General features: G+C 42.4%; 1 protein-coding gene across 1 annotated transcript in view; it reads right to left on the reverse strand.

Annotated features, from left to right (window-relative positions):
• The window catches only part of roraa (RAR-related orphan receptor A, paralog a), a 221,048-nt gene that overhangs the window by 54,666 nt on the left and 153,213 nt on the right, over positions 1-13,169 (reverse strand). The window contains exon 2 of the mRNA XM_033635427.2: positions 7,304-7,333. Within this exon, the coding sequence (XP_033491318.1) occupies positions 7,304-7,333 (30 nt within the window). The remainder of the gene's footprint in view (positions 1-7,303; positions 7,334-13,169) is intronic.

The following is a 13,169-nucleotide window of genomic DNA, read 5'->3' on the forward strand; positions in this document are numbered from 1 at the left end:
AACCGCAACAAAATAAGTGGCAAACACATGATCATCTGTTCTTTCACAAAATATAGAGCCACTTTAAGTCAGCGTAAGCCTTTGACCTTAACATTGCAGGTAATGCACATTTAAATACCTACCTCAGTATTCATGTTTGTCATTTTACTTGTGAAGATTAGGTGTAAAAAGGCTATTTGAAACCAAAACACAGGATTAAGGGATAATGCTGCTCTGTGTCTTGTGAGTCGACCTTGATTCTGTAATCCAGCACAATACTGGAGAACAGCATATTTCTCTCTCTTGTACATTCAATACTCTCACTGTAGAACAGCTCACGCTGATGTAATGGCAAAAGCATAATGGCACCACGCTGGAAGAGAAAGTAATCTGAATTAAGGGGAACTTCATTGTAATATCTGTGTAATAGAACTGGAAATAGTATTACAAGATTTATACAAAGAAAAATACCATTGACAGCACCTTTACATTGATTGGATATAAAGCAAGGTGAGATAAAAGTATGAGCTGACATGTTGTTGCACTGAAAGCGGAGAAAAAAATCCAGGCGGTAAAAAGAAAAAAAAAAAAAAAGAACATAAGTGAATTGATTTGAATTACGCAGACCTGCACTTTAATGACCATGGTGAGAAATGAACTTGATCTTTAAAGTGAACCAACCTGCAGTCAGCCACGGCGTTATTAAGGACTGTGCCACTTAATCAGAGAGGACGCCAATTTAGCAGGGAGCTAACTATGCAGGAGGGACCCTCAGTGGCAGCAAACACATTACAGAGCGTGGTGTCACCTGACTGGCGCAGGTACGTATACATGCTCCTCTCTCTTCTCCCAATCTCCCTTATTTTCCTGACTCCATGTCTCCTTTCCTGTGTTTTTTTTTTCTTCTTCACCCTGCCGCAGACACAGTAGAATGAAAACCTGCCTTTGATGTCTGGGATCCTATAATGCTGAGCAGTAGAAATCCGCATGCCTGTTATCTGTAGAATCTTAATGATGACGGCTAACTTCACAATGGGTTAACCACATCTCTCTGTTCTCACACTGCATACCCACAGAAACACAAATTAATAGCAACGGGGAAAAAACAGCATTTCTCTAATAAAGCAGATTCAACAAAATGTGCACAATGCGATCAGCACAAATGTCAATGTATAATATCACCGAAAGCTTTTGTGAGCACTTCTGCTTTCTTCTCTGTCGATGTAACTTTTTTTTCCTCTACTTTACTTTCCGAGCAGAATGACATTATTTGTCGGCGAGATGTGATCCTCACTTCAAATTTATCTAATTCAGTTTCAATAAACATTTGACGCCGGGTATGCAAACAGTCTGTTTTGTTGTGTTTTGTCCCAACACGTTTCTTTTTCTTTGATGCACTGTGACGATTATTATTGATTTTGAAACGGTGCTCACAGGATATTTCACAATGATTTTATTATGGGGGACGTCTCCTTCATTGCATGGTTTATTCAACAACATTCTTGTGAATAATTCAGGAATGAAATTATATATGTTAATTTTACCCACCTTTATTCATGCATGATATTGCATCAGGATTTTTCCATCCTAAAAAATCCATAATGGGATATTTCTGACAATACATTTTTTCTTACTCCACTTCAGTTTAGAATAATTTGTCTCAAAGTGCACTTCAGTGAAAAGGGAAGACCATCAATATCAGATACATGCTGGTCAGAGTGATAAGCCCTGCGCACGAGCGGACAGTCTATGTGTATGGCTGCGACTGAGGAACTTGATGATGGCACAAGGACATTTAATTATGGCCCCCATCTTAAAGCTTCCCCATCAGCATCAGTCAGGATCATATCTGGAGGAGCTCCATGACCTCCGCCTCTGTCGCCCTCCATGAATCAAACCTTTCATTACATGCTGACACTCTTGTCCTGCACTGAATGTGTGTTCACCATGGGAAAGTGATGAGGCATCGGAAACCTGATGAGTGACGGATAACCTGCACTTGTGCAAAGGCTGGCCGACTGTGCGCCGCGGCTGAGCGCAACGCCGGCCGTGCCCTCCCAGCCATGCCAACTGCTTCGCCTGGCAGACGCCACCATCTCGGCATGGCTCTTGGTCCCTGGCCCCTCTCACCTGAGGTGGCAGGCAGCCGGCAGAAGAGGAATCGCCCGCAGCAGATGGGGCCACTTACTTTGGCTGGCCCAGCCAAGCATTGTGTCCTTGTCACATGTCACTTACTCTTGTTTTCTGGTCTGACAACACTTCAAGACAGGGGCCTTTCAGTTCTCAGCGAGACACAAAAGAAAAAGGGTGAGGAAAAGCTGACGAGGCCTCTCTTCGCTCCAGCTCAAATTCTCTGAAAGAGCCGAAACCAAGAGAAGAACCAGATTAAGAGCCAACAAAAGCAGAGCTCCCCCACAAAAAGCTGTCTTGCACCCCTACAGTTCCCCTTACCATTCTCCTCCTTATAAAACACCCTGGGCCCCCAGGAGATGATAAAAAGAAGCGTCCATACTCACAGAAACGTATGCAAAGAAAGTGCATGTACAAAGGCCATTTGCAATTTTACAAAATGGCAGACATAATGCTTTTACTGAAAAATGAGGACCTGCCATATTGTGTTGGAGAGAAAAAAGTATGGCAGCGCACGAAAAATGGAGAAAAATCATGCTGGCCTGGTTTACGACAAATAGATAGCTCTATTGATTTCCCTTTTACAGTGACTGTCCATCCCTCACTGTTGTGATTACACTGACCTATTTCAGAAAAAAAATAGCCGTCTATTATAGATTATACCAAAATGTCCAAAAAGAATACTCTTTTTGAGGAACAAACAAATGGAGTAAGATGAAACATAACCTACAGTACAGAGGGAGAAAAAGATTGTGTCAATTTAAGCGTTCAATGCTGCTCTGGGAGAAGAGGAAACAACGAGTTCTTGCACCATGCTGAGAATCAAATAACTTTCAACAGAAAAGAGCGGCTGCGCTTAGTGGGGCCCTGCATTGTCAATTTCAATCATAACAAAAAGGCAACAACATTAAAATGACTGCAATATTGCTTAACCGACGTTTAGACATAATAATGGCAATTTTACAAACTTGGAATAATGTTCAGTAAGAACAACAGAGTCTAACATATTTGATAATAATCTAATGCACTGTATGCGCTACTGTATTGTGTTTCTTACTCTAATACACTACACCACAGTTCAGTGTTGTATGCTTTGTGCTGATGATTCCTCTGTGTCTGTGTGTATTGCTGTGTGTGCTCGTCCTGCTCCACTATGTCTGTGCCGCGCGTCTCACTAGACTATCTCTCTCCGCGTAGCTCAGGGGACTCTGGCTGGCTGATCTTCATTATCAGCCCTAGCTTAACAATGTACTGGATGCACTTCCCACATGAGTGCAACTAACAAATCCCCACAGAGCTGAATCAAGGCAACAATGTGATGAAATACCTTCAAACAGCCACTGAGCATGGAACACTGAGCTATGCAGAGACAACTCACACTGCCCCAGGCGATTCCACAGGAGTGCGCCTGTTGCCAAGCAAAATTAGACAGCAACTGGGACATATTATTCTCCTAAATTGGCAATGTACAGCACTATTAAGGACCATAAATCTCATGTTTGATTAACTGAAAATACCTCAACTCACAGAGCCAATGCGTTAGCACTCTACCACTCAGAAATCCAGGCGGGATCTGATGTCATTTAGAGGTAAAGCAGATGCTTTACAGAGGTAAAAGCTGTCATGGTGCGGTGTGAACACAGAGAGCATTATTGGGATTAATAATGCTGTTAGCATATTGTTCCAAACATACACCAAACTACTTTTATGAGAGATATTTCAAATGCACAAAGGCACAAAATCTTCAAACTCTGGCTTTATAACTTTGAGTTGAGTCTCGATGACGGATGTAATTTCACTGTAACTCTGCACTCTGTTTTTCTAAGGCAGTGCAGAAGAATCTAAATCATCTGGTTCCTTTAAAACAGATTGGCTGTGCTATTACTATGTGAGCGCAGATCTCTGACGAGAGAAACTCAATACAAGCTGCGAGCAAATAAATGAAGATGCAGGAGTGAGGCCATGTTTCTCAATCAGTGTAAGGAGTCTGTCACCGCAATGGAGATAAATACAGGGTGAAAAAAAAAAAGAAAAAAGTGAGACTCTCTTCAACGCGTCTGTAAGACTGAGGAGAGGAAGCCTCGTCTGTCTCCTTTTCTCTTTTCCCGGAGTTACATTTGTACTACTGCCTCCCTCTGGCCACTCTATTCCCAATGTACAGACAGGCACACACTACATATAATACACATCAATACAGGGGATTGGCAGAATAACACAAATCAAATACAATGCATAATTAGTTCTTGAAATATAGTCAAAAGTACATTTTTCAGTTTTTGTTGAGGCTGCAAATTCAGCTCTGTAGTGATGTTGGGGACAGCTTTTTTTGGATTTTATTATAATATTGTAAGGGTGTTTCTTTTATGTGGACATATTAGCATAGTACCAGTTATCCTGTACACCTTGTCAAATCTTTTACAAAGCAAGCTATAAAAAAACTTAATGTAGATACGCCAGCCTTTGTCTTGTTGTGTATCATAGTCTGAACAGTCAGTCAGACAATCAGTATATTGTACATCTACAGCTGCAAGAGAGTGAGAGGCTTAGCTCTAGGTAATCAGGAGATCTACTCTGTTCGGGGAAGAGCATCCTGGCTACACGACCTGTGTGCGTGCGTGCGCGCGTTAGCTAGCTCTTTGCTATCCGAGCTATGAGACAGAGCCCCAGACTGCTGATGGTAGATTAGAGGTGAGACGTCTAATCTCAGTGTAATCAGCTGCTGCATCTGATCCTCCGCTCCACACCATCTCTCTCAACAGGTCCAAACAGAAACTCATCTCACAGCAACGCAGCCTTGCTGAGGTAGGAGGAGGTGACGCGTGTATCTGGTGTCCGGCATCAAAGTAAGAAAAAAAGAAAAAGAAACTACAATTCAAAATTTAAGCCCTTGATCTCTCGCTGTCACCTCTGTCACAGGCAGTTTTAGGGATAAATCAAGTGCTACTAAAAGTCAGTATAGCAGGGTATATGTAAAACTGTCAGGGAAATGTACAGGAAAACCACAGCTGACTTCTTGCTGAGAATTATAGCCTTGTGGTTAAAGAAAGTGCTGGCAAGGGGCCGCCCCTTATGGGGAGTGAAGAAAGAAGGGGAGTCAGAGAGAGAGAAGAAAGGCTGCTGCCTCACACAGTAAATCTACTTAAGTCCTTATAACAGCCAGAATGGGGCGAGGACATCACAGTCATTGGCACAATGATATAAGTATCTGTTTTCATCTAGAATACTTCACCTTCTGATGGCTCGATGATTAGTCCAGTCGGGTGGATGGAATAGGGAAGGAGAGGAGAGGAGAGGAAAAGGAGAGGAGAGGAGTCTGCCAGTGAACAGCTGCCCCTGTAATTTATATTGATGAGGGGACTGGCATGGCAGGGAGCTTCCAGCAGTTTGATCACTCAGGCAGAGTGGGGAGTTAGTCAGAGACATGGCCCATCCCTGTGGTCTGGGTTAGACTAGGAAGACCTCCTAAAACACACACACACACACATACTTGCACACACACATACAAGCAAGACTGCCAAGCTCACATTACGAGTGGCAGTGTGGACCGGCGTAGTGGGGAAGCCAATGTTTTCACTCCGAGAACAGAAATAGATCTACAGCCTGACTATAACCATGTAGGGCAGAGCGATCTCCCTCATTATTACTCCACCAGCCATATAATCACCAGGCTTCTCTGAGAAAGACCTTCCCTCCACATCCTCAATGACCATTAACTGGCCCTTGAACTTCTTCTTGTGCACACAGCTCTGACGAGGTACTACAGCCGCTTCCTGTCTGTGAGGCGCAGCAATCAACTACTTGTTAAGGGGCTTTACTTTGATTTCCTCACATGGACAAGATTTGAATATTTCTCACTGATATGAGACAGCGTAGTCCAGTCTCTGCCCAGGGCTTTGAACCCAAGACTCCTAAATCATGCTCTTTGATTTGAGCCCCCTTCCGGTGTAGAGGTGCTTAGCGCCGCACTAATTAAGATAGTGGGGCGGTGGATGGTGGGTCAAAGCGTTTCTGTTCTACCTTGAAGATATCCTGACACAAACATGAACATGCACACACACACATCAAAAAAGGAATTCCATAACCCCTCCAGACAAGCAAATAGCTTAACACACAATCGTGCTGCTGTTTTGACGGGGCTGTTTGAGTAAGGTGGAGCTGTCTTGCATAGAAGATCATATCCTTTGCCCTGCTGTCTGATGTAAGAAAGAGCCGGGGTGTTTTACAGGGCGAGATGCAGCCTCTCACAATCTGAAACACTCCGACCGCTCTTACAGAAAAGCCCTCTGGCCTTCCCTCTCCACAAGTTTCATCAGAGTGATCAGAGGGAAAGGATAGCCTTCAGGGCTAGTTTCTTCCGTTCACACAGTGGGGTATGAACACACACGCATAGATGTACACACATACACAGACACACTGCAGTACACTACACAAAAGCGATTTTACATGCCTTTTCGATTGCACTTCACACGTGTCAAAATACAGTACAAATCTCTTGGAAATCATTGATTTCTACAGGTTTGACTGTTCATCAATTCTTCATGAGCACACTGAAATTGAAAAGGCAGTGGTGGTTAGACACGGCAAAGCCCGTGTACTATCGTTGTAGTGAACAAAGAAGTCTGGCATCTCACATGTGAGACGTGTCACATACTGAGTCTGTATCTTTCAATTGTAGTGATATGATCTGTGCTTAAATACAAACTCTTGGTAGTTAATGCCGCCTCAAAGGTTACAAACCACCACACAACACCACATCCGCGTTGCTCAGCTGCAAGGCCTTGCAGAAAACAAAGAGGAGCTTTAGCAGACTGCCTGCTTCAACTGTGCATGATTATCAAACAGTCATAAGACTGCAAAGCATTTTAATTTCCTCTCTGGGGTTATCATCATATTCTCTCCAGGATGGAGAAATACGAAATGGTGAAAGTGGATGGCACGGATCTAATTGAAGGTATTGATTTATTATAATACAAGTCAGGCAACAATATGCATATAGGCACTGATGAAAGAAGAGTCAACAGAGATAGAAACAAGATGATCTTATCATCTCTACTGTATATGAGGCAGGGAGAATTTGTTTTTTTCCTCACATTAAGTCCGTGTAGAATTTGTCTTTGAATTAAATTACATTTTAACAGCCTTGAAATTGAAGTGCAACAGAAATAAAAAGTCATAAAAAAATCTTTGTACTCACAGGTATGCGTCTTCTTTGTTACTGAGATACCTGCAGAAAGACATAAAACAAACCATAAAAAAACATATTAAAACAACTGTAAAATACCAAGCACAAACCATATTTTACATAGAGCTCTGCTTATAGCTAAGTGATGGTGATGATGATGATGAAGAGGCAGACCCTGTGGTCCAACAGACTGTCACTGTCCAAGGTTACTGAGGTGGCAGGCCCAGGGCAATTATGTGTGTAGGCTGGTGTCTGACCTACGGCCATGCTACATCAACATCCACGACAAGGTGGTTGAAACTCTATCCTCTGCGGGCGATGAATGAAAAATTATACTAAAACAAACAACATTTGGAATGCTAATGTGTTGAGCAGCCACACTGATTGGGCCCAAGCACATGACTCAGCCTGTGGCCCAGAGCGGGATGGAGGCACTTTGACCTTAATGCTAGTTAGTGAATCCTTTATTTGAACAGGTTGTCTCACTGAGATCAGGGCCTCTTTTCAGGAGGGTACAGAAAACATATATGGAATTATAAGACAAAAGTATATTAACGTACTTAACAGATTTTAAAGGTACGCCATGCTTCAAAACAATGTATTAACTCATTCAAAAGTAATCCCTCTAAATGATCACTTATGACCCACTATAAGTGTGTGGCTGTGTATTTATCTGCAGAGACTCTGCCCTTGCCTGTATTTTCCTTTTTTTTGCTGTGTTTGGTACGTTCTTAGGCAAAGCGCACAGCTGAGTCCAACAAAAAAGGCGATTCTCAGGTGGTATTTTGTTTTAATTTTATTTCAGTGTTCAGTTCTGGATGAAAGAAGAGCATGCAGGTCAGACAGCAGGTGCTGGATGATAAATATATTAAAATAAATGAGGATAATAGTTTAATGTTTAAATGTTTTAACCCTATGACTCTTGACTTTGTGTGTCAGCCCTGTCCCCTGTATCAACTCAAAGCTGCTTCAATCAGGTGAGTTACCAATGGGCATGTCAACTGTGGAGATGAGCTGCTCAAGGTCATGAGAATAAGCAAAAAATACTCATTTAAAATGTATTTCCTGAAATACTTTCCTCTCAAAATATAATATCTTAGATCAACTGAACATGCTGCTTAACACAATTATATGAAAGGCACGTATGGTTATTATAGGATTTGCAGTTTTGGGTTGGGCCAAGAATCCTGTGTCGGTGAGTTGGATTGGGTTGTGGAACTGATTGGTCATATGTGCAGGTGGCCAGGCCAGTGCAGTGTGGGAGCAGGTCTTGAAAATCAGACCTGAGCAGGACTCTGGTGCACTGATGAGGTAGCCTGGAAATCCAGACCCAAATCTAGAGAGATTTAGGGTCTGGCTATGAGTAATGCAAATGGCCCAACTCAAGGGGCAGCACCAAGCATGCATTTGAAAATATCACTGCATGCAACTGGATAACACTACGACCAATCAGAACAATACACGGGGTGACGTATCCGGAGCGCTACCAGCGGAGCTAACTGGTAGATTAGACTCTTGCCGTATCCGGTCGGCAAAACAGCAAAAGCGTCCTTCTTGAAAAGGAAAGATTCGAGCGCCGTCTTCTGTTCCTCTTTTAGAGAAAAAGCCATGTCTAACTCATTCATTGTAGCGGCCAAAGCCGTTTCAAACAACTGGTGTTCATCCATAGCCATCTTGCAATGTTTACTGACTGATTCCGGACTTCGTCGTCGCAGCGCTGTCATCATCTGTTTAGTGCGCCTCTGGCCCGCCTATATCAGGTACATCGATGTGATTGGTGCAGCTCGGCTCCAAGGGCATGGGTAATGAGCATCATTACTGATTGCCAGAGTGACTCGCTGAGCAAATTCAAATTGTGCTCTAGCAAGAACTCTGGATTTCCAGGGTGCTGATGATGGGGCTTTCTAAAAAGGTAGCAACAAGCTGCCAGATCGTAAGCATTCCAAAGGAAATTACAGAAATTGTGGACACGGTGCCAAAGAAGTGCAAGTATGGCAAGGTGAAACACTTCGGCAACAAAGCTTGTTCCGAAACAAGAGTGAACTTGGGTTGACTTTTACTTTCACTGGCAACACTGTTTACAAACGATAACAGCAACTCCTGCATAGTATATCTTAAATCCAGAATACCAAAAAAATAAAAAATAAAAACATGTAACATGCTGTTGGATACCAAATGAAGGTGAAATGCAAATCAATGACCTTGAAAATAGCCTACACTTTTTTGTTTCAATTATTATCAATTTAACAAACTAATGATTGATGAGAGAATAAAAGCATCAAATCAAATCTTAAGAATCCAAAGCGTAAAGTTGCAATTGTCAGATTAAGGCCATACCAAACGATACCATCTAACTTTACATTATAGTGTTGAGTGGCAGAGACTTTACGCCATTCTTGTATTGTGAGAATGAAAGAGGTCCCAGTGCGGACCCTTGTGGGACACCTTTACTAACTTTAAAAGCATTACATTTTTGTACCATTGCAACAGCTAAATTATTTCTGGAAACACTGAATTGAAAAATAATCTTAACCTTTAAAAGATGACTTTTTTAAGAAATGGCACTGTCCATAGTCTCAAATCTATGAAGTTGATAAAACGCACAACAAATTGAGGGTGGCTGTCCAGTGCACTGACAACAACATGAAGCTGTTATAGTGCTATTACATTGTTTAAATGCAGCCTGCTATGGCTGTAATATTACTAGTTTCCAGAAAGGCATGTGGTGAAGGAGTCCAATATTTTAGCCAAGCAGGTAGTTCTGAATTTGGATGGAAATTATTTTAAAAAGTAACAAACCTTCCATACATGTGGAAAAGTACTGGATATAAAAGTAAGCTCAAAATAGAGAATTAGCAAGTGGTTCTGCAATTAAATGAGCACTGAGGTGTAGAAGAGGAAAGACCTAAAATAGTCTCATCCTAACATTTCCTATAATCTAAACTGACTGGAATTTGTTAAACCCAGAAATGATTAGATAAACTACAGATAAGATATGAATAGTGTTGTGTGTAGTTGCATACTGCTTATCGAACAAGTGACCAGTCTGGCCAGTGTGAGTCAGACCTGGCTGTGGCTGAGGCTGGGGCGGAGCTGGGCTGCCGCTGTTCACGTTTCTGTTCCTTGCCCCTTTGGGTGTCAACTCATCGAGTGAGCCACTTCGGCTCTTGCTGTGGCTCTGGCTGTTTCTCCTGTCTGCAACATTGGTCTAATGCCCCAGGAGCCTGACGCGGACGAGCGCACAGCCAGCCGTGGTCCCCAGCGGCCCGCGGGATGCTCATGCTTTGCAGGGCGATAGCACACTAATAGATCCCACTTGTCATGCGGAAGCAATGGCTAATTTTTCTACGGCTTGCATTTGAAACTCGGGGGACGGCGAGCTGACATGATTCAATAACTCTTTGTGAAAAAGGCGTCTGGCCGGAGATAACAATGTTTCAGACACGTTTGAGGGGAAACGAGTCAAAGAGCAACGAGGGGGAAAACAAATAAGCCCTTCAGCCTCCTATAGACATACACACAGAAACACATAACTAATATCAACTCCACTGAGCAGAAAGAAGGAAACAGTCACCTAGGGGCCAGCAGTCTGTGATGGAGCTCTAGCATTGTTCCAGTGCTCAGGGCCAAAAGCTTCTGTTCTGTCCAACTGTGACATTACGCAAGGAGAAAATAAACAGTAATCCAGTCTTAATTCTACACTTCAATCAAATGACATTGAAGCCAGCAAGAGCTGATGGTCCATTAAGGAGCAGTGGTCTCAAGGTGCTGCAACACGAGGCAGCTGTAAAAGCCTATATTAAGCAGTTAACTGGCTCTTTGTTTTGATGGGTAAGACAACCTCTTAGACCATGTAAGGAACAGAGCTGGTGTGCTTAGTGGAAACTGTATTAGAAGGAAATAGCAAATAAGCAGCTTTTTCCTGGCTTTTCGTCAAACCTTACACTACAATTACAGACACATAAAGCAGACATTCACTGACTATTCGAGGGAAGTCTGGTGACAATTAGACAACCAGTATTACTTAATCTAAAGGTAATTTATTTCATATTAAATGTGCATGATGTACAGGAGACGCGAAAAGTGACAGACACTCAAAAAAAACAGCCTGTCTGCCTGTGTTTCTCCTCAGACTGACCACAGATCTTTAAGTTATAAACAACCACTTGCTTTGCAAAATGTTTATGACAGAGGAAGTGAAAGAAACACGTGTGTGTGTACAGTATATGCGTGTGTTTTCGCCGAAGGTTAGCCACACAGACCACACTGATAATCTTCATGAGCAGTTTTGCTGTCGCTGGCTCCTTCGCTGACAAAGTCAAGAAAGATCAATACATCTGGCACCGGGAAGGCTCATGTTTCTCAACCTCAAATGTGCAACTCTATATTAAAGACGCAGTATTGAATCATCATTATTCCACACTGACTGACCAAAAATTTAAACGTATCGCTATGGCTCCTATTTTTTTTATGCACACAAAAGACTTTTTGCCATTATATTTTGGTCGCAGATTTGTTCAATTTTGTGTTAGTGAGCACCTCTCCTTTTTCAAGATAATCCATCCACCTGACAGGTGCAGTGTATTAAGATATGCCTCATTAAACAGCCTTACATTTATTGGGATTTTACAACTAGCGCAACAACATTTTTTGGTCACTGATATCTCAAAGAATCAGTCAGTATCGTCTTCACAGAGTCAATCAGGTTGTTGATTGTGGCCTGTAGAATGTGCCCCACTCCTCCTTAATGGTCGTGTAAAATTTGTCACCAACATTTGAGAGAAAGAAAAAACCCCATGAAAGATGGAATCAGAAACAAAAGTGTAATTCTGGTACTAAGTAAACTTTTACCAGCACATGCTAAATCTGAATGCTCCAGTCTATTTAAGGAAGGATATCTACTGTAAAGGTACCCTGGGGAATTTTCTGTGTAAACAAAAACAGTTTTGTTTACTGAACTTTGGACTTTTCTTACTACAATATATTGTGCCTTAGGGTTGAAAAAAATGCATGAAAATTAGCAAATTTGTTATTAAATCTGCATTGTTTTAAATCACCCTGCTTCCTCTCTTTTTTTGTCCACTCTGCTACCTGTTGTGTTGTGTTACTGGCACCAGCGGTCGATATGCAATACTCTGCATTCAGCAGAAATGTGCACCACATCACCACCATGCTTGTGGTGTGCAAGTGTGTGTTCTCCTGTGCATGCTTCAAGAAAGAGATAAACAAATCAGTCCTCTACAGTGCCCCTGGTGGTCAAAAACTCCACACTGTACCTTTAGCAGATTTGTTATTGAGTCAATAAAACCAGATGCACAGATAGAAATATATATGTACATCACAAACTTTGGAAGAACACACAAAAGTATCCAACACAGCCAGAGCTATTAAGGAGCCTCACCAACTAGTGTACTACTTAAAATTATGAAAACTAATCTCTTCATTAATATTTTCTAAAGTACAGGGAGAAAAGCAATTCTATCTTTTTTACAGCAAAGGCTCGTGTGGCCTGTTGCTATGCAGGTTAGAGGAAGCAGGAGGGGCCGTCGGTGGGCCCACTTCCTCCTCTATGTGTCATTCAGAGCCCTGTGATCGGAGGTGGCAAGGAGAAGGGGCCACAAAGCCAATGAATGAGTCAGGCGGTGAGAAAGAAGGAGTTAGCTCTGGGCACTGACATTGGCAATGCCTGCCAGCTCATGTCTTCTCCACTGGATGGCAGGTTCAGAGGTCAGTGTGGAGGTGAAGCTCTCCTTGGCTGACAAACAGGCTGCCGTAAACACGCTTGCAACTTTGAAGGATCGCCCTTCATAGACATCTATGTGCTTTAATATTTTGTAATGAAAGGCGAGTTTGTTTTCTATATGAGCAGCTGAAGTCT

The sequence above is a fragment of the Epinephelus lanceolatus genome, chromosome 5 (genome assembly GCF_041903045.1).
Source record: "Epinephelus lanceolatus isolate andai-2023 chromosome 5, ASM4190304v1, whole genome shotgun sequence".
NCBI classification, from domain to species: Eukaryota; Metazoa; Chordata; class Actinopteri; order Perciformes; family Serranidae; genus Epinephelus; species Epinephelus lanceolatus.